Here is a 19,676-nt window from a genome sequence, read left to right as displayed (position 1 = left end):
GCTCTTAGAATTCAACTACACATACAAATGGGAAACTAACCAAAATATTTTGAGTTATTTCAGTCTCCAGAAATGTTTTCATTTCCAGGCATTTCTTGAAAGCATCACCTACATCTGATTTAACAAGTTTCGACGGATGGAAGTTTGTTATGGTATTTGGGTACTTCAGTGTGTTGCAAATTTTAGAAATATATTTTTTGAAAAGAACTTCCTGCTACCATTTCTAATCAAATTTAACCATTTGTGATCGGAGCTATTTCACAGCCTTTATTCGTATTTAAGCTTAAATGTCAGTTAATAATCTTAGAAAATTTTAACATTACTTCTCAATGAAACTATCTAGCACTAAAATTAATTGGATACTCTACAATTTAAGTGGCTGAATGCATTCACGTAAAACAACACTTATTTATTCTCTTAAAAATCTCACTTCCACTAAACATGATCTAATTACTCGATTCCACAACACGCTCTGAAACGACTGATATTGAAAGCGAGATAATGATAATGCGCGGCTAAAGTGTCTCCGTTTTCGTTTCTGTGCTTCCAACTTTCCAATAAAAACTACTTTGCATTCACCCTGGCACCTTCATCTGGCACAATGGAATTTCCAATTGTTTTCTCTGTAACTCTTACTTGCTTTAATCCTAATTAACTTTTAGTGAATGGAATTAATATGATTCTTAAAATTTGTTAAATAGTTTAAGTATTTGGTTGCAGTACTCAATGGCCTTGCCGGTCAGAGAAGAGAATATTTACAGTGATATGATCATAAAAGGAACTTGGAATGTCTTCTAGTTTTTAGGATAAGTACTGGAGAGAATAAGCTCCTGAAGTTTTAATTTTAATCTAAGGATTTCAGATTGCGCTAATTGCAACCAATGGTTTCAATTCATTGTAAAAATAGTTTTTTGTTTTTACATAAAGGAAGTCATTATTTTGTGCAAGATCAAAGCGATGCAATAAATTCTAAAGCTCTGAATAAAATATATTTGAGAGGCAACTGTATGGTCTTATTAAATTCAACACTACTCGGTGACGGTGTAAGCAGGTTTATAAATGTTTGTTGAAAACTTCTTGCTGAACTTTTTATTTAAATCAGAAAGAGATTCCCTCTAAATGTTAATGAAATTATTGCCAGTCTCAATTTTCTTGTTCTAGTAGTGGTAAATCACTTTTCTCAATTTTCCGTTTAACAATGCAGTTCCCGCATCTTACTTCCGGAGATAAATGAATGAAAATCTTTTAAAATGATCAAGAGATCACTTCATTTAGATGAAAATTTAGTTATTTCTAAACCATTCCAGAGATTTTTTACGCAATGTAAAACACGGCCTTTAATAATTATGAATATGAGATTTTATCTAACTTTTCACCATTCTAACTATATACTTAGGCTATTATAGAAAGAATCTTCTCCCAATTATTCGATATAAAAACAAAAGCCACAAACTTACTTAAACCAGAAACAGTGAAAGATCGATTATGGCTAAACAGGCGTTAAATACATTTAATCAAAATTGCTGTGCATGGAAACTTAAATTAGAACTGTAGATAAATTAGGTATTTTTTTAAAAGCAGGAAACATGAAAAATGAGCAACATCTTCGCCGGAACTCGAACCACGGGTCTCTCGAATACAAGCCGAGTGTGCTACCGTTACCCCTCGAAGGCATGCAAGAAGGAAGGAGAAAATGCTTTATACGCTGCCCCTTTTAAAGAGCGACTGGAGTTAGGGGACCCAACCGCCAAATCCTGGTAGTGACGAATTATCGTCTACCACCTTTTAGTTCGGGCGCCACTTGTAGAGTCTTTAGGTTTTTGATGCAGGAAACTTGAAAAATGTGTCCCTCGCTGGGACTCGAACGTGAATATCTCGAATACGCACCGAGTGTTCTACCGTTACACCAGGAAGGCATGCAAGAAGGAAGGAGAAAATACTTTATATGGTTTGCCTCCCACTTGTATCTGTACCTGAGGCCTTACATATAAACCACGGACCTCTCGAATACAGTTCGAGTGTACTGACTACTACATTACGAAAGGGAAAGAAATGCTTTATAGAAATAGTAAAAGAAAGCATACAGGAACTTGTCATAAAATATACGAAAAATATTTGGAAAAAAAAACGAAAGTACTTCAAAGCATAAACGTTAAATAACTGAACGGGATGAAAATTCTGATTACAATTAAATATTAGATATTTATGCATGTTAAGTTTTATCTTATTTGTGTTGTTGTACTATATGATGAAAATTAGGTATTTTCTGAGTTAATTTAAGTTGTAATATAAGTTTTATTTATATTTGTTAGTGGAAGTCTTAGGTTATATTTGTTAGTAGACATCTGCCGTGTCACATATTGTGCCTGCACCGAACACTGCTAACGTTCCGATTAAGTAGAGGAGTTTATCTTTCAGATTATGTAAGTAATTGCGAAATAAACTCATTACGGTTATTACATGAGTTTTTTTCTTTTGCACATTTATTTTTAATTGCTGTCTGCAATCTCTGCACTCCCTTGCTTTCTGTTCATTTTCGTTAACTTCTACTACTCTAGACTGGCGTTTCAAGACTTATATTCTTAACGAATACATTAGGCTGATGTATACTAGCTCTAGCTTTAAAGGTTTTGCAGGGAATTTTGACTCATTCATTATCTGGCACAGGTAAATTTTCAGTTACAAGCAATTTTGAATTATAAATTAGTAAATGAAAACATGGAATACCCTGGAATTTGTCGTGGAAGGATTAAATAGAAAGAGAACTAAAAAATCAACTATTTTGGGAAGCAAAGTTTTTGCATCATTAAAGAATACAGTGGGAATGAGTCAATTTAGAAATGCGTGGAGATTGTATCTTGCTTTGTAGTGAGTTCCTGATCCTTCGAGAAAATGAACTCCCAGATTAACATACCTGCATGTAAATTATATCGACATAATGATAACGTATGATCATCGAATCCATGCTACACAGTTTATACCTATTAATCAAATTCAATTCAAGGGCAGTAATATTATGAAAATAGTATTCGGAAAACTTCGTATAAATACATAAATATACAGACTTTTAAAACATTGTGAAAGATTTTAAGTTTATATGGTTGCGAAATGCCCATCTGCGGTAAGGTAGCTTCCGAGCAAAACGGGTTTAGGGTTTCCAGACAGTGACAGGGAAAGACAGTGTTGCCAGATTTGGCACGAAATCGCCCGACAAAATTGGGGCGACAAAATTGGGGATATGCTATAGACGGAGATAGAACATTCTAGAACGCATTCTTAGCGATTTCTTAGGGACTATTCCGGAATGTAGGTTAGCCTGTCCTGGGAGAAAGTAGTATCTTGAGTAGTGTTAGTAGCAGTGAGTTAGCTTCAAAGCGATCGACCGAGTCGAGAGCTTTGCCGCGAAGCTGTCTTCATGGTTATAGCCTGAAAACTGTCTTGCTGATAGTTTCAGCCAGTTAGTCGTAATTTTTCAACGACTGTAACGTGTCTTTAAAGTCTTGTGTAACAGTGCTTACTGACGAATAAATTGTGTTTTGAATCTTAATAAAAATTGTCATCAATTCCTCCAAATCCACGAACAATATTAGTACTTTTCATTAGTTATCATGACAATATTAGTACTTACCACGAACAATATTAGTACTTTTCATAAGTTGGCTTCCTTTTATTATGGATTTCTCTCTTACACGTCATTTTCTCTAACTTGAGGGAAATAATGGGTAAGGCTGTAGAGACGTAGGTATTTTTGGAAGCAGGAGATGTGAAAAATGAGCAATACCATCGCCGGGACTCGATCTACGGACCTCTCGAATACGCGTCGAGCGTTCTGGCCACTAGACTACGAATGCATGGTAAGTAAGCGGGAGAAATACCTTATAAGGTAATTAAAAAACTCTTAGAAAAACTCCATATTGTTAATTTATTAACTTGACATGAATTTTAATGTAGTTCTTTGTCAGTCAACTTGATGACAAAGTTATATCCGACCAGATGAAATATATATTGTCGTTCAGAAGAGTAGTTATTACTGCTGGAAGTTAAAAAGTTCAGAGATTAGAAATGTTTTTATCAATTATTGAAATGTATGTCGTTTAAATTAAAATGCAATTACTGCGAGTTTAAACTAAGATAGCAAAAGGGAATTTTACATCTTTCAAGTTTTGATTCAACTTGGTATGTATAAACTGTTTTTTACACTTAATTTAACAGCAAATCACAGGGATTTGGTTTGCTTGCTATATATTTTTAAAGATAAATGATATTTTCAATAAATGAAATTGCTTAGCTCTATCATCTGTGTTCTTATTCAGATGCTTAGCTGAGTCAATAATTGAATAACTCGGTGAAGCCTACATGAGAAACATAGGAATTTAAGAAAAGCTATTCCTCATTTACACTGTAATTGATACTCTTTTAGATGAATTCCGAGTTACTCAATTACAGTTTAATCCCTACCACTAAATGAATCAAAAGTTTGTTTCATATATAGTTCATCTTGTAATTACTTAAGTGCATTAATTATGCAAAACATTCATGTATTAAATACTCCCAAGAGGAATTGTTTTTTTTACAATATTTAACATTCTTAAAGTGTAAACGAGATTAAAAATTATTCTCAAACGAGCAGAAGGCACACTGAAACATTACTTAAAGCGTAAATTAGATTAAAAATTACTCTCAAAAGAACAGAAGGCACATTGAAACATTTGACATAGAGACACGGTTAAATTGGCAGCAAAGCAAATTAACATACTTAGTAATTATCGTGTTCATTTTTCGAATTTACTAAGTTGGATTTTAATTAAAAACTCGCATCCGCAAAGTCTTTCGTTTGAAATCTGAGATCCCAGGTGCCTGAAATATCGACGCAGCGCAATTTTATCTGAGATATGTGTTTGAAAAAAAGTGGCAATTTAATTAATTAAATTAGCATTCTTCGAAAAATTTATGCAATTTACGTCGAGAAACATTTGATTAGTAACAGTTTCAGTTAACAGTACTTAAAATTTTCTAAATAATTATATTAAAAATTTTCTGTGATCCCAGATATAAAAGCTAGTTTTGAATTACTCTTTAGATTTGAATTACTCTTTTTGTTTTACATTCTGCAATATATAAATCAAATATATATTGATATCTGAAGCTGTGTTCCATGAAATATTGATGTAATGAGTTTCAGAAACAATATATTGCCAAGAATGGCGTTAAAGAGTGATTTCAAAGAAGTAATATCAATTCAGCCTGCTTGAATTACAAGCAAGGAAATTTCTATTTCAATTTGCACAGTTTATTTTGAATTTCATTTCAATAGAAAAAATTAACCATACAAAAGTAAAATAAGCACATAAGTTTGTAAGGTAATTTTCCCCTCCTTATCGAGTGCCTTTGTGGTGTAATTGGAAGAACATCTGATTAGCAATACCGATGACGGCATTTAAAATATTTTGCTGTTTCTGCTTCGACAAACTTAATGACTCAGCAAATTTACACAAAAAGCCTGAATATATTCTTCAGAATCGTTGCAACATTCATGAAACTAGTTATAATTGCATTTGTACTTATCAAATATGGCGATGGCAACATTAAAAATGTTATATTCTTATCTATTAGAAAAATAAAATAAATGTAGCTTTATCAAACGTAACATCAATTACACTGCCGTTATTGACAGCAAATTCTGTACTCCATGGCCTGCCGTTGTTGAATCATGAGAACCAGAAGCTGCGAAAGGTCATTGGCATATACTGTAGAGGAGCTTCCAGTTTTCATTACCGTTTTTAATTCAATAAAATTAAACTTCAATAGAAGCTAATTGTTTTTTACATTAAAAATGGGGAACACGTAAACTTTAGATTGGGACTTTTGTGACTAATTGCATTATCTACTCTGCCACACGTTACTACGACTAATAATACGGCAATACACTTGATTTTGAGATGATTGGTGCCACGAATATTAATGATTTGGAAATTGAAATAAAATAATAATTTTTGGTGCAATAAGTAATTAATGTGCAATATTGATAAAAATGTGCATGATCTTTAATTTACAAAAATAAACTAACACTTACGGAGAACTGTGAACTATTTTTAATTTTGCACAGTATAAGAAACCTGAACCTTTTCTTAAGAACTGTATAGTTGTTTTTAATAACAAAAACGGAAAAAAGACATTCCCCCTCCCAAAAAAAAACCTTATGCTCCTTTTTTCCCACGTTTAACAGTTTACGAATAAGATCAGTTCATTTAAATGCGGATTTAATAAGCACACATTAGAGTTGTGCTTAATTGCCCTTTTCTTTCGAATTTAATTGAGTCACGAAAAGAGAAGATTCTTAAAAAAGCATCTAAAATTGCGCAGATAGTGAGAAAGTGTGTATTCTTGGAGAGCGTCCAAGTGATGCGGAAATAAACTGGAGATGAAGTTTTTGATAAATGCGCAAACAGCAGGTTAAAATGAACCCTAACACTGCGGTGACGTTGGCAAAAATAGGCCTGGACCATACTGATTGAGTATAATTGCAATATAATTAGAAATCGATACTTAACAACGCGTTTCATATATAGTTCGTTATGTGATCTGACAACCGAGTGCTTTTTTAAAAATATTTTCAGAAGAGATCACAGCTAACTTGCAGTTTTAAATTAGGAATGCTTTCATATTAAAATAGATGAATGAATTAATGTATTATCGATAAATTCAGTTAAGAAGCATAGACTAAATTACATATTGATAACTATAAAATCTCATCACAATTTTATCTATGTGTAATTATCTAATAAATAAATTTAAAATATGCTATAAAACATTAGTTAGATGAAGTTTAAACTCTATCTTCACTCCGTAGATTGCTGGTAAGAAAAAGAAAAAGAAACAAAATTTATTAAACGAGATGAAGGTTAGTTTATAACTATGATTAAACACATGTATTTTATTTCAGAGGAAAGCATACACATTGCACAGTAGTGGTTTTGAGAAGAAAATATGATGTTATCATAGCATGTTACAACTTGCTACCAATTTAAATTCAGTTGTGGAATAAGTAAGTTGAGGAAGGTATAAAAGAAACAAGTTCATTTGATACGGTTAGTTTATTCGGTTTTATGATTTTATTCGGTTATCAGTTTTAATTATGAAATAATTATGGCCATCGTTTGAAAAAGCTTACTTACTTTAAAACTCGTATCCGTGATTTACCGTATAAGCAATGCTTTTTTTTAAAGATAAAAACTGCAAAGTGTACCATTTATATTTAATCAAACAGTAACAGAAATTAATGAATAAAAGGCGTCTAGAAAGTAAATTTATGATGCTTATTACTTCCAAAGAATAATTTATGTGGACATTAATACATTGTGCAATGTGTTTGTTCTTTGATATTGCCATATTCATATTTATAGTAGACAAAACACTGATGATCATGAAGCATAAGGCAAAAGTTTAGATCCTATGCCGTAAGATATGCTATCTTGGATACTGATTCTCAAAATTATCGCCTGTTCCACGTTCTCATCGTCATAATAACTCTATTAAACATGACATTCCATGAAAATGAGACGAGAAGAATATTACTTAGCACTGGATCTGGACTATATAGTTTGAAGAGTGATTTTTAGTGAAACATTTTAAAGCAGACGTTGACAAATTTTAGCATAGGATTATCGAAAAAAATTTCCTATGTTTAGAAAAAGGCTTCTCACTCTTTACGGTTATTATGTAAAACAGGAATGTCCAACAAGTAAATCGTGAAAGGATTTTTGGTCCAACAGTCGATCGTGGAAGGATGTTTGGTCAATCACAACCGGAGCCGATTTTAACATGCCAATGCAACTTAATCGTGACTCATAGAAATAAACGTCGTGTATGCTTTAGCTGATAGCTAAGTATGTAGTAAAATAAAGTTATGAGTAAAATAAATACTGTACGCCATCCGGTAGGGACCACATCTCTAAGATGACTGATTACTTCTTAAAATAACCAGAATTTCTATAAACAACAAACAAAAATAAAAGTGTTGAACATCGCCTCTATAAGAGACAACTACCTCCACAGAAGACCTAAATCATTTGGAATTATGCACAATCGCTTTAGACTGGATTAACTGTATTTGATTTAATTAATTCTCATAAAAATAAATTGCATGGAAACTTTAGTAAATTCAGCAGATTTTATCAAGATGCTTGAATCGTTAAATGCAAGTGCTTTAATATTCCTAGCCGAGAAAAATAAATATGGAGTAATGGCATAAAGCGTCCAATTAATTGTGAATATTAAAGTAACATATATTAACCATTTTCGAATCATTAAAATTAATTGATGATCATTAAATTACTAAAAAAACCCCGTCTCCAATTGAAGATAAGCTCTTAAATAATAACTACAGTTTCATGGTACGTACATAAAAACAACACATCTCTGAACATCACTCAGCTTTAAAGCTACTCTTGAAATGGTGATAATGTCAAGGAATGACTTAAAGGATAGTCCTTAAAAATAAAGTATTTTTTTCTTTAAAAGAAAAGATTAAATTTATGTTACGGAAAAAAGCTTCCATGTTTACCGTTGGGGAGGAAAGAGAACAAAAAACCGCAAAATTAGATTTAACGGGTGAAAAATAGTCTCGCTTCTAACTCCTCTTCTTTCGCTTAAAATTTAAAAAAACAAATAAAAGGATAAAAACTGAGAGACATAGACTTTTACAAAGAAGACCGAGGATCGTTACAAAGAAGAAAATAAAAGCATTTTTTCCCCTTCCTTACCTTTTGACAAATTTCCAAAAACTCATCGAATGTGACGTAACCATCCTGGTTTTGGTCCAACCGCTGAAATAGAAAGAATGAAAGTTACTTAAACATGTTTAAGCAAAAACAATATATAAATTTTTTATGATATGCTGATTTTTAAATTCTTTCCATGAGAGAAAAAATATATCTTCCAGTTTTTTTTTAAAATTCAGTAACAACATAACTGAGAATTATTATTTAGGGGTTCGCTTTCAGAGGCAAAGAAAAAGGCAAACATAAATAATCAAATTCAAGTATAAAAACTATTGATTCAGATAAAAGTTTATTAAAGAAAAGAAAATATTATCATGACTATGTTTAAAAAAAGGGTGAAAGTGAAAATGTTGCACGTAATTTTTTTTAGATATTTCATAGTTTCTCTTTTTATTGTAAATATTGATAGAATAGAAAAGGCAAAGGAAGAGAAAGATTCTAGAAAAAAGTATTTACAATATATTAAAAACCATATGGAGAGTCTTAGGAATAACGAGTAATGTGTATTGCTACCAAAACACAAAAGTAAAATTTAATAACTATATGGTCACTATAATCGGCTTATTATTAGAAAAAATATTAAGTACTTTTGATATATTTTATTAGTACTTTTGATATATTTATTGATAACATATAATAAATAAGTGGATTTAAAGTACTACATCTGTCTTTAGCCCATCGTATAAAAATGTCTCTGCGTCTTCATAATACAGGGATTTCGCAAGGAAACATTTCTGACTCATTCCACAGTCACAGTCCTCTTGTATCTCACTGCATACACTGAACTATTTAGAATTTTGCCTTTATGGGTCTACTTATAATCCTGCTAAAGTAATACACAGAATACTCCGGTACGGCTTAATAATTTTCTGATGTCTGTTTGCTGATTCGGGACTTTCAGTGCCCGAAAATTATACGAATGCACACACGTCTTCTTTGTTCATGCTTCAAAAGGGGTGCTCATATTAACTGCCATTTGATGAAGTTGTATTCTTTAAGAAGTTTTTTAATGACCATTCAGTTCATACAAATACTTGTAGTTAAACATCAACTACGAGTTTTGGTTTTTATCACCATATTAAACTTGCGTTTAAAAATACCAGTCACGTTCATCTATATATACTATATATAAATTAAAATGTATGTTTGTTTGTCCTCTAATAACTCAGTTACTACTATAGCTTTCGTCGCCAAACTTTCTACAATTCTTTTCGGGGTTCTGGAAAAGGTCGATGTCCTCTTTTGCCCCCCAAAATTGCTAAAATCAGAGATAATAATTAAAAATTCTGAAAAACGATTATTTTCTTCCTCAGTTTTCGGTTTGGCAACAGCCTCGCAAGCTGGAGATGAAAGTCTCCTTTATGTCAAATGTTGTTGCGACTGCTCGCTTTCAAATCCTAGAATATGTTAATAAAAATTTCAAAGTAAAAAATAGCATCGACAAAAATACACTATTCCCGCTTAAAAAAATTCGTGGGAAGCCATTTCGGTTATTTCCATCTTCCTACGACTCTAATCAGCCGAAATATTAATAAAAAACTCTGAAAGCGCTAATTTTCGCACTCATTTTTCAGTGTGGCAACAGTGTCGCGCGTTGGAGATAAAAATGCTTTATTTCATAAAGTGTTGCTACTACTCGCTTTCAAATCGTAGAGTTTGTTAATCAAAAATTTGTAAGTTTTACAAAATCTATATATATAATGAAGAATGTCTGTTTGTGTGTTTGTTTGTTCGCGTTATTGATTTTTGATTAACTATGATAAATTTTTTGACACATTTAATCGACTAAAATGAATTTAGGTGAAATATTGGATTTAACTTGAGCTTGGATTTAACTTGACCATTTGATTAGAAAGACGAAAGTCATTAAAAACTGCGAGCCATTGTTGCTGATATGATGACAGAGAATTAGCTTATTTTTCTATCGGAAGTTTTTATGTGGGTTCCATATCGCATCAGACTGAAAAATGTATGACTATGAATTTTATATTTTGCATCGTTATTAGAGAAAGATTACAGCGGTATCGTTCGTTTTGTTGTTAAATACTTTACTCTAAATCTAACTTAACTGCTATTTGGTACTTCCGCTAGTAATTAATAAAATCAAACGTAACTAACATATATCTGTACAGGCAACATATTTTAATATAGTAAATATGTGTGAATTTCATCTTGATCGAGGCCTTAGTTTTAGACTCACTTCGGCATGAAAATAACCTAACGATATTTAAAGACTTTATTTCACTTTAGTATAGGCATTCCAAGAACATTCCTACCATTTGGTTTGCTTGGTAACCACCGTAACTACAGTTGTGGAAGACAAGCGGGTCCTTTAAATTGCTAAAATCTTTTACTTTGCCGTCATTTACGATCGTAACGTGTGCGGTTATGATGACACATGACAGGATCAAAAATGAGGAAAGTGTCGCTATAAACGTAATGCTTCTATTTTAAAGTAGTAACAGATTATAATAACATGTCATCTGTGAAAATAAGAAAATGAGGTCATGGTAATGCTAGAAATGTTGAAAACTGCATGTGATGTGAATGTCATGAAAAGGTCAAATGAATTTAAGTAGTTGCCTTTGGGTCATGTGGGTTATGGGCGAGAAGATTCGATTATTATCTCAGAAGCAGGTAGCCAAAACCAACAGTGATAGTAAAAGACTGTGAGATGTGATATGTTCTGTAAACGGGGCAGATTTTCACCCATATCTTTCAATTACCAGTCGGGCATTCTATATGATATGTCACAACAGCACGAGCTGAGAAAGGCGATAATTCCTTATATTTTCCCCTCACCTTAAAGGGCGAATGAGTAGAGAAGTAAAAGAACCAGTAGGGTAAATCCACGTTATGAGAAACTTTTGTCCACAACCACACTTTAGTCAGACATCACTATTCCATTCAGTGGTTTTCCGATATACTCATTCTAATAATTAAACATAAACAATTTTGGCTCCCACAAAAATGAACAGAAATATTTAATTTTAATTTTTGGGATCAAGTTAAAAAAAGTCGCACACACATTGAAGAATGAAATATTTAAATCAGTATTTAACCAGAAAGCAAATATCTGTTTAGAAAAAGGTTGAGTTTAAAAGATTAAGTGACAGATATTGCTATGCAGACCGTCGTGAAATGTTTTGATCAAGACATACAATTTTTCTAACAGTAATATCTTATTCAGAAACTCCAGGTTTACAAAAATACTGACAGGTTACAGTCTTGGAATATAAGTCAATTTATAATCTCATCTGCATAAATTAAGAGTGAATAATATTTCTAATCTAAACATTTTCTCATTTGACTATTAGATTAGAGTTTTAAAGTAATAAAATTCCAAGTGAATATTATATTCCAAGTAATAAAATTCCAAGTGAATATTATATTCCAAGTAATAAAATTCCAAGTGAATATTATTGACGCGTTTTTAGAATTTTAAAACTGATAAACTACTTGTGGTGGGAAAACATTTTCGGCTTCCGAAATGTAACAAAATTATAAGAAAGTTACACATTAGCACAATTACAAAGAAAAATTACTGAATGACATTAAATGGAAAACAAAATAACGGTTGAAGCACTCTAATTTATTTTTTTTTATCTAACCCTCTAAGGGAAGCCGGAAAAAGGGGCAAAAGAAAAAAAAATTGAAATTGAATTTCTTGCTCAAATTATATCAAATCGGAAATCAAATATTTTATGCTTTCTTTCCTTTTTTTCTTGTTTTTCCTTTTTTTATTTCTCCTTTTTTGGCGGAGGGGGCGGGTTTTAAACGATTTTCTTATTCGTATTTCTTTACTAAATAATCTTCCCTAAACATAAGCATAAACCTTTATTGAATAGAAGTATAGGAACCGGTGGACGGTATAAAATGTTAAATTTCGTAATTTTGCCAAAACTGTTTTTTTAAGTTTAGATGTGCAAAATATGATTAATTGCGCCATTTGCAAATATTTTTCAAACAGGTAATACGTGCCTAGACCAATGATTACAAAAATATACGTAGCATGATGATTTATATGACCACATTATATATGTATTTAAACTGTATACATATGGTGTGTTTACAAGGCATAAAGGTGGATTTTTATCATAGAAGTATATTGCATGCTTATGAGACACATATTGCATGCTTATGAGACATTTGACACGTACATTGAAAATGACATTCCTTTACTTTAAAACATGTTTCTACATATTTCATCCAGTTCTTAGTAATTTAACAAAGCTTTTCTTTACCCACATTCTGTATGAAAGCAGTGATGTTCATTCAGAGCTCTTCTAAAATGTGTTAATTGTTTATATACACAAACCGTTTTAAATTTCACCATAAAAAGTAGTTTCAGTCGGTAATTTCCGAAGTAGGTATTTAGATACTCTTATGAAATAAATAAATACCTTAACATACTATTTAGTGTGTAATATCTTATCTGATACATCGCACCGTTTTCCTGCAACCAATCTTGCTAACGAAAGACAATAAATTGCCTGACTTAAATCTCTGCGTGGACTTAATGGGTGGATGTCGTAAGTGTCTTCTGAATATCCCCTTTCATGCTGCTGTTAAAAGCAACTTTTTTCAATCACGTTTCACATTCAGTGCAAAGTCAATTTCACGAATTTCCTTTACTAGTTTGTCAACTGAATTATTCTGTTTCTTTCCGAATTTACAGAATAATTGTGCATAACACCGATATATCACTTTATCTTGAAATATTATTAGAAAACGTATTCTTAATTAAAGTTTTGCATGGTTACAACATTAAATCAAATGTCAAAGACGTGATACGAAATGCGATTATGTTCAATATCCGCTTCCAAGCAAATGTGCCATCAAACCCATTTCTGCTACCAAAGAATTCATCTCCCTCAAAGAGACTCTTTACACATAAAAGAAAAATATAAGAATCAAAGAATCCCTGCAGATAAAATATGCTTAAAACTAAGTATTCTAAAGATACATCAAACGGAGAAAAAATTCTTTTAACACCTTGTCGAACACAGTATTTGTATGATTAGTTTGGTTTGGTTTAGTTTATTATGGCAAAGCCAACCACGGCTATCTGCCTAAGAGGAGGGATGCTTCGTGAAGGACTTGCTACAGAAAACAGGCTCGTATACACGATACACATGGAGAAAAACACGAAAATCCTCATAAACCCAGCTCGTTGGCTTGGCTTCAAACCCAGGTCAGAATTTTCACTTTTCAGCGATTTTACCGCTTGGCCGTTATATTTATATAAGTTTTTGCTTCTAGATATTAACGTAGTTATGGCGTATGATCCTTCCTTTTTTCTGAATGCATTCACAGGTTGGAAAACGATATGCAATAGGAATTCTGTTGAAATGGAAGATAACAAGTTCGGAAAAAAAAGACATTCTCAGTGATAAAAGTTAACGTTTTATTCAACCGACAGAGAAAAACCTAAAAGGATCTACAAGAATAACAGAACACTGCTGTTAAACACAGTTTGTTTTTAGAAGTTTCTAGTGATAACTATATTGGGGACTTTTTTTATTAATGAAGGGTAATTAAAACAAAATTTCATTGAAAGAGAAAGCCAGTAGAATCCGTTTTGTACAAAGAGGTATTAGATCAACTTTTGGAAAGAGTTGTTTGTTTTAGGATCTAAAAGACTTTGGTAATTACTGGATTTTTGTGGCTCCTTCGTACAGTTCCGTCAAGCTTTTGAACGGAATGAGAAGTGTAGTTTTTATTAATCATTCCCTTACTTTCTAGATATGAAAACTTCCACACTTCTCTGTGTTATTTAAAATGAAATTTTACATTAAGAGCTTCAATCAAGAAAAAAGTATCTAAAAGGCAAAGGTTATTCTAGTTATTGGATTTTACAGAAGTTAGAAAGTTACCAGCGTAGAAGGAATATATGTAGAAGGCTAAACGGTGACAAAATTGGTTTCATCAAATATATCATTTATGGATTTAGTTCTAAAATTTCATAAGCACCTTCTATATAAATTGTATGCCTCTGGAAAAGCTATGCTGTAAATGAACATCACACCCAGATTATTATATTACAATTTATGCGCTTGAAAAGAAAGTGTTCCTTGTCATAGTATTGACGGGCGGTATAGAATATTATGTAATTGTGATGTATACACATATTTAAACACATCAATCAGTTTGGATTCTGTAACATGCATTCATATTCGGCGCATGCATTCTGAAGAAAACATATTATATGTATAGTTGATTAAAGTAACGTTTTTAGTGGCTAAAAGACAAGCTAAAAGACAACACTAGAAGTTTTTGTCCACGTGAATCTTAAGTTTCCTGCTGAATATAAACCAATTATGGCCGACAGGCAGATGGATATAATATTATATCTTACAAATGTATTCATGAGATTAAGTAACATTTTATAAAATGTTAATAAAATATAAACAAATAAAAGCAGTCCCAAACAACTCTTTTTTATGTAGTGACGCTCAATGTGTAAATACCGTTTGCTTTATGTAGCACTTTTTAAGAGCATGTGTTTCAAGTTTCTTTGAATTAAATAATTTTACATTGGTATGTGATTTATATGAATAATATTGTCATAATCATATGATTTTAAAGTATTCACGTTTTCATTGAAAATTATAATTTAGGTTACGATGCTTAAAGTTTTAATTAAATTTTTGCTGGAGAAGAAGTAACTAGTCTCCGTTAGCGTAAGACTTAAATTTAAATGTATTACTATAAATGCAGTAAGTTTTCATGTAAACTGAAAAGAAAACTTTTCATCTATTCATGGCAACTTTATAAAAATGAGGTTTAAAAACTGATTTTTTCTTGTACAGTAACGATCTCACGTGATCACCCATCTGCAAGAGATTTATGCTTCACCATATTTAGCTCAAATGGAATTTTAAAAAATTACTTCAGAAATCTCACGCTAAGTACCTATAGAAAAAAAGATTGGCATATGGACTTGAGCAACGCTGAGCACAATGAGCAATCTTTTTAAATGTTTTCTCCTACGCCTTTTATTTTAGGAAGGTGTCTTGATTTAATATTTTTTTTTTTTATTTTGAAGCAAATTAATTAAGACACTTTCTTGGCTTAGTTGTTTTTTAAAGTGTTTGTGCTTTTTAGTAGAAGTTCATAAAAACTTGCCAAAGCATTAGCTGTTTCAATTAGAGTAAATTAAAACTATAATTAATACATATACTAAATAATACGTTATTAACTCTCACACGCTTTTCGATAAAGACTGTGTTCCACTTTCCAAGTAACTTCTTTTGGCAATTATAACGTTTATGTTACTGATAGCATAATGCCTTGGAAGAATTTTATACTACATTTACAGTAATGTAACTCTGTTCAATCCATTCTGAAATAAGCATCATAACAAAGTATCTAATTATCCTCAACGATATGTATAGTTTCATAAAGTCACAAATATGCCAGCTATATAGAAGAATTTAGGTACATTTCCGTACTTTTATACCATAGATATATTGCGCTTCCAAAACACTGAATGAGGCGTTACAGCTTTATACAGATGTCAAGGGGGAAACTGCATGTAATGACAAATAAAAATAGAACTGGTATCTTTCACGTTTCGTTGCGTTTCCTTGCACCTCTCTCTCTCTACCTGTAATTTTCACGCGCATATGCTGCGCAACTTAGAATTCCACCAGTTTTGGCAAATCAACTTTTCTTTCTAAGGAAGAAATTTAAGGTGTCGTAAACTAAATTTTTAAAGAAAAAGATCAGTTTTTCATGAATAGAAATAAATATGTAGGCGTATAATTCCTACCTGCTCCTTATCACCGATTTATAAGCTATCAGCATGAGTGAAAGAAATCTCGGGATTTTCTATACGTCTGTTATATGTCGGAGAATATGTCTCAGGAAGTAAAGAATATTGTAGTATTTTGATTTTATGATGCAAATTGTTTGTTTTGATTAGTAAAGAGAATATCCAATGTCACTTTACGCCAGGGAGAATTCTTTCACGGGAACTTTATAGCGTCAGGGTGGGGGAAGGTAGTCCGCATTTTATTTACCTTTTAACGTTTCGTTTTAGTTTGTGAATATTAAAAAAAAAAAAAAAAACACTTTTATTTATTGAAGTTATTTATCAACATTTTGCATACTTTTTCTTGCTTAATTTACAAAACACATTAAAAACATAATCTAAATTTAGATTAAATGAATATGTAGTTTTTTGGTTTGGAAAGAAGAGGGATGTGAGCGTCTAGCAATGGTGAAAGGAGTGCATAAGGTATTTCTCACGCCTTCTTAGCGTGCCTTCGTGGTGTAGTGGTCCGCATGCTGGGCGCGTAATCCAGAGGTCCGTGGTTCGATTCCCGGCGAAGGAGGCGTTTGCTTATTTTCATTTCTTCTGCTTACAAAAAAATTTCTAATGTCTCTACAGTGGCGCCCGAACTAAAAGGGTGGTGGATGATGACTCTCCACACCCAGAATTCCTAGTTCTCTAGAAACCCAGTCGCCACTTAAAAGGGGGAGTATATACGGTATTTCTCCCACCTTTTTGGCGTGTCTTCATGGTGTAGTGGTCTGCATGCTGGGCGCGAATTCTAGAGGTCCGTGGTTCAATTCTCGGCGAAGGTGTTTGCTCATTTTTCATTTCTCCTGCTTCCAAAAAAATTTTAATGTCTGGCGCCTGAACTAAAAGTGTGGTGGATGATGATGATCTTCTGTTTGTTAGAGAATTTTAAGGAAATACACGATATCCCATAAATCTGGACACATTTTAAGAAATTATTAAAAAAACAGTTTAGCATATCTAAGTGAATTTTGCACGTATGCTTATTACGGAGTTTAATTTTCTTTTTAGCACAAATTAAAGTTTAGTTCAAAATTTACCAACAGATGGCGCTGTTAATTTCATATAGAATAAGAAAATTTAAATTATAGAGCAATTTATTCGTATTTGACAACATGCAGAATTTCGCCAACAGCTCTTAGTTGCACATAATTTTTTCAAAGATTTAAAATTTATCCATTTTTGGGACATTAACTGTGTAATGATACCGATCGGCAAAAATTTGAATTCAAATGAATCTTAGCCGTTGTGTTTTAAAAGTGTCTGAATTTATCTGATTCTGGGTAGATAAAGGTAAAATGTATATATTTTGCATAAATTCTACTCATTCTTTTGAAAGTTGAGTGTATCTAATCATAACCTTTATACATCGCATCGCAGATGTACATTTAAAATCTGTAACTGACACGAAAAAATACAACTTTTGATCAGATTATGCTTCAAAATTTACCATATACAATTTATTAACCGAAGCAAGAATTAACAATTAATTCAAATGAAATATTCCTGATATCGAATTATTTATATACTTGAAAATGCAAGTAATTTATTTTTTTTGATTAATATAATTTCATATTTTTACAACATCTGGCTTCAGCAAATTATGCAAGATGTTACCGTCTGTCTTTAAATGCTGATTGCAATCTCAAACATTAGTTTATCGAAAAAAGTATAGACCATCGAGCAAAAGACAAGAAATAATATAATCAAGACAGAATTAATACAAAGAAGAAAAATCGTGAATTAAAGCACAAAAGAAATTTGAATTACTAGAAATTGTTGATGCTCAACCATTAACATGATCAAATCACATTAATTTCCGAAATGAGAAAATGCATTTTTTGCATTTTGGATCAGATTTCTTCTGGTATATTAAATGCTGAATTTGCCACAAACAAAGAACTAAAGAAGAATCTTTAGGGATTAAGAAATCTAAGCTTTCATAATTAATGTCTATCTCCATAAAACACGCCTTTACGGAAATGGATGTTGTTTAATTTTTTCCCCCTCTTTCCTGCAAACCCTCAGGAATAATTTTTTATGTAGGAAAAAATTCCTTCTCTAAAAACAGAAAGGAAGATAATCCATCGTATTATTAAAAATATTTCTTTTCCACTAAATCTTCTTTCAGTGTGAATTATTTTCCATTTTTCTTAATTAAAATTCATAGAAGGCCGCTAGAGGAATGTATTTCTTTCCTTGTTAGCAAAAAATAAAAACCTAAACACTAAACTGCTTTGGATTGGCTTATAATTCATTTTTTAAAGTTTTTCTTTAGCGTCATAAATACGCTAAGTGCCCAATTTAAATGCCTGAAGCCAGTTAAAAATGTGCTTATCTCTAAGTGCCTGAAATAACTGTGAGTGGAATTTTAAAATGAGGTATTTTTAAATAACATAAAATAATAAATATTAGCTTGGAGAATTATCAGCATGGAAATAAAAACTGAATATGCAATATGAAAAAAAAATCATAAACAATAATATAACAAAAATTTTTAATAAGGAATAGCGGGAAGTAAGAATAATTACTAATCTGTAAAATTCTTACATATTTCAGGGATTACGAGTTTTCATATTGAAAAGCAAAATCAAAAATAAATTAAGTATTTATATTATTAAGTATTATTATTAAGCATTTCTATTATTAAATATTTATATTATAAATAAATTAAGTATTATATATAATTAAATATATTATTATTGTATATTTACTTTATCGTTTCATATTTAGTTATTCTAAATTGTAATTTTAATTTTAAGTATATGCGGGACGTCGGTGTGTACGGACAGAATAAAGGACTCTTCTCCCCAAAACGTTCTGTAAAATGGAATCAAAATGAATTTTTTCGTGACGTCTGTACGTACGCATGTATCTCACATTATTTAAAAAAGAACAGCCGTAGAACAATAAAATTTTGTATATGGGGTTGATATAAAATCTATTTGTGAAGCTCCTTCTTTTATTGTAACTGGCAGTACCAGAAGAATTGTTTTATAAGTGGGTTAACTTACTAAATTTCTCGAAATTCTTTTAAATTACTCATTGAGGTAATTCAATACTCTTTGTTTTACTTCTGATTTTGTTTA

General features: G+C 31.5%; 1 protein-coding gene across 1 annotated transcript in view; it reads right to left on the bottom strand.

Annotated features, from left to right (window-relative positions):
• The window catches only part of LOC118191798 (A-type potassium channel modulatory protein KCNIP1-like), a 235,273-nt gene that overhangs the window by 9,560 nt on the left and 206,037 nt on the right, over positions 1-19,676 (bottom strand). Inside the window, exon 6 of the mRNA XM_085823036.1 lies at positions 8,763-8,825. Within this exon, the coding sequence (XP_085679162.1) occupies positions 8,763-8,825 (63 nt within the window). The remainder of the gene's footprint in view (positions 1-8,762; positions 8,826-19,676) is intronic.

This window comes from Stegodyphus dumicola, chromosome 8, assembly GCF_044657685.1.
Source record: "Stegodyphus dumicola isolate Sdum_Otavi_A_Nest chromosome 8, ASM4465768v1".
NCBI classification, from domain to species: domain Eukaryota; kingdom Metazoa; phylum Arthropoda; class Arachnida; order Araneae; family Eresidae; genus Stegodyphus; species Stegodyphus dumicola.
The sequence above is the reverse complement of the archived record's forward strand: the minus strand, read 5'-3'. Positions and strand labels throughout refer to the sequence as shown.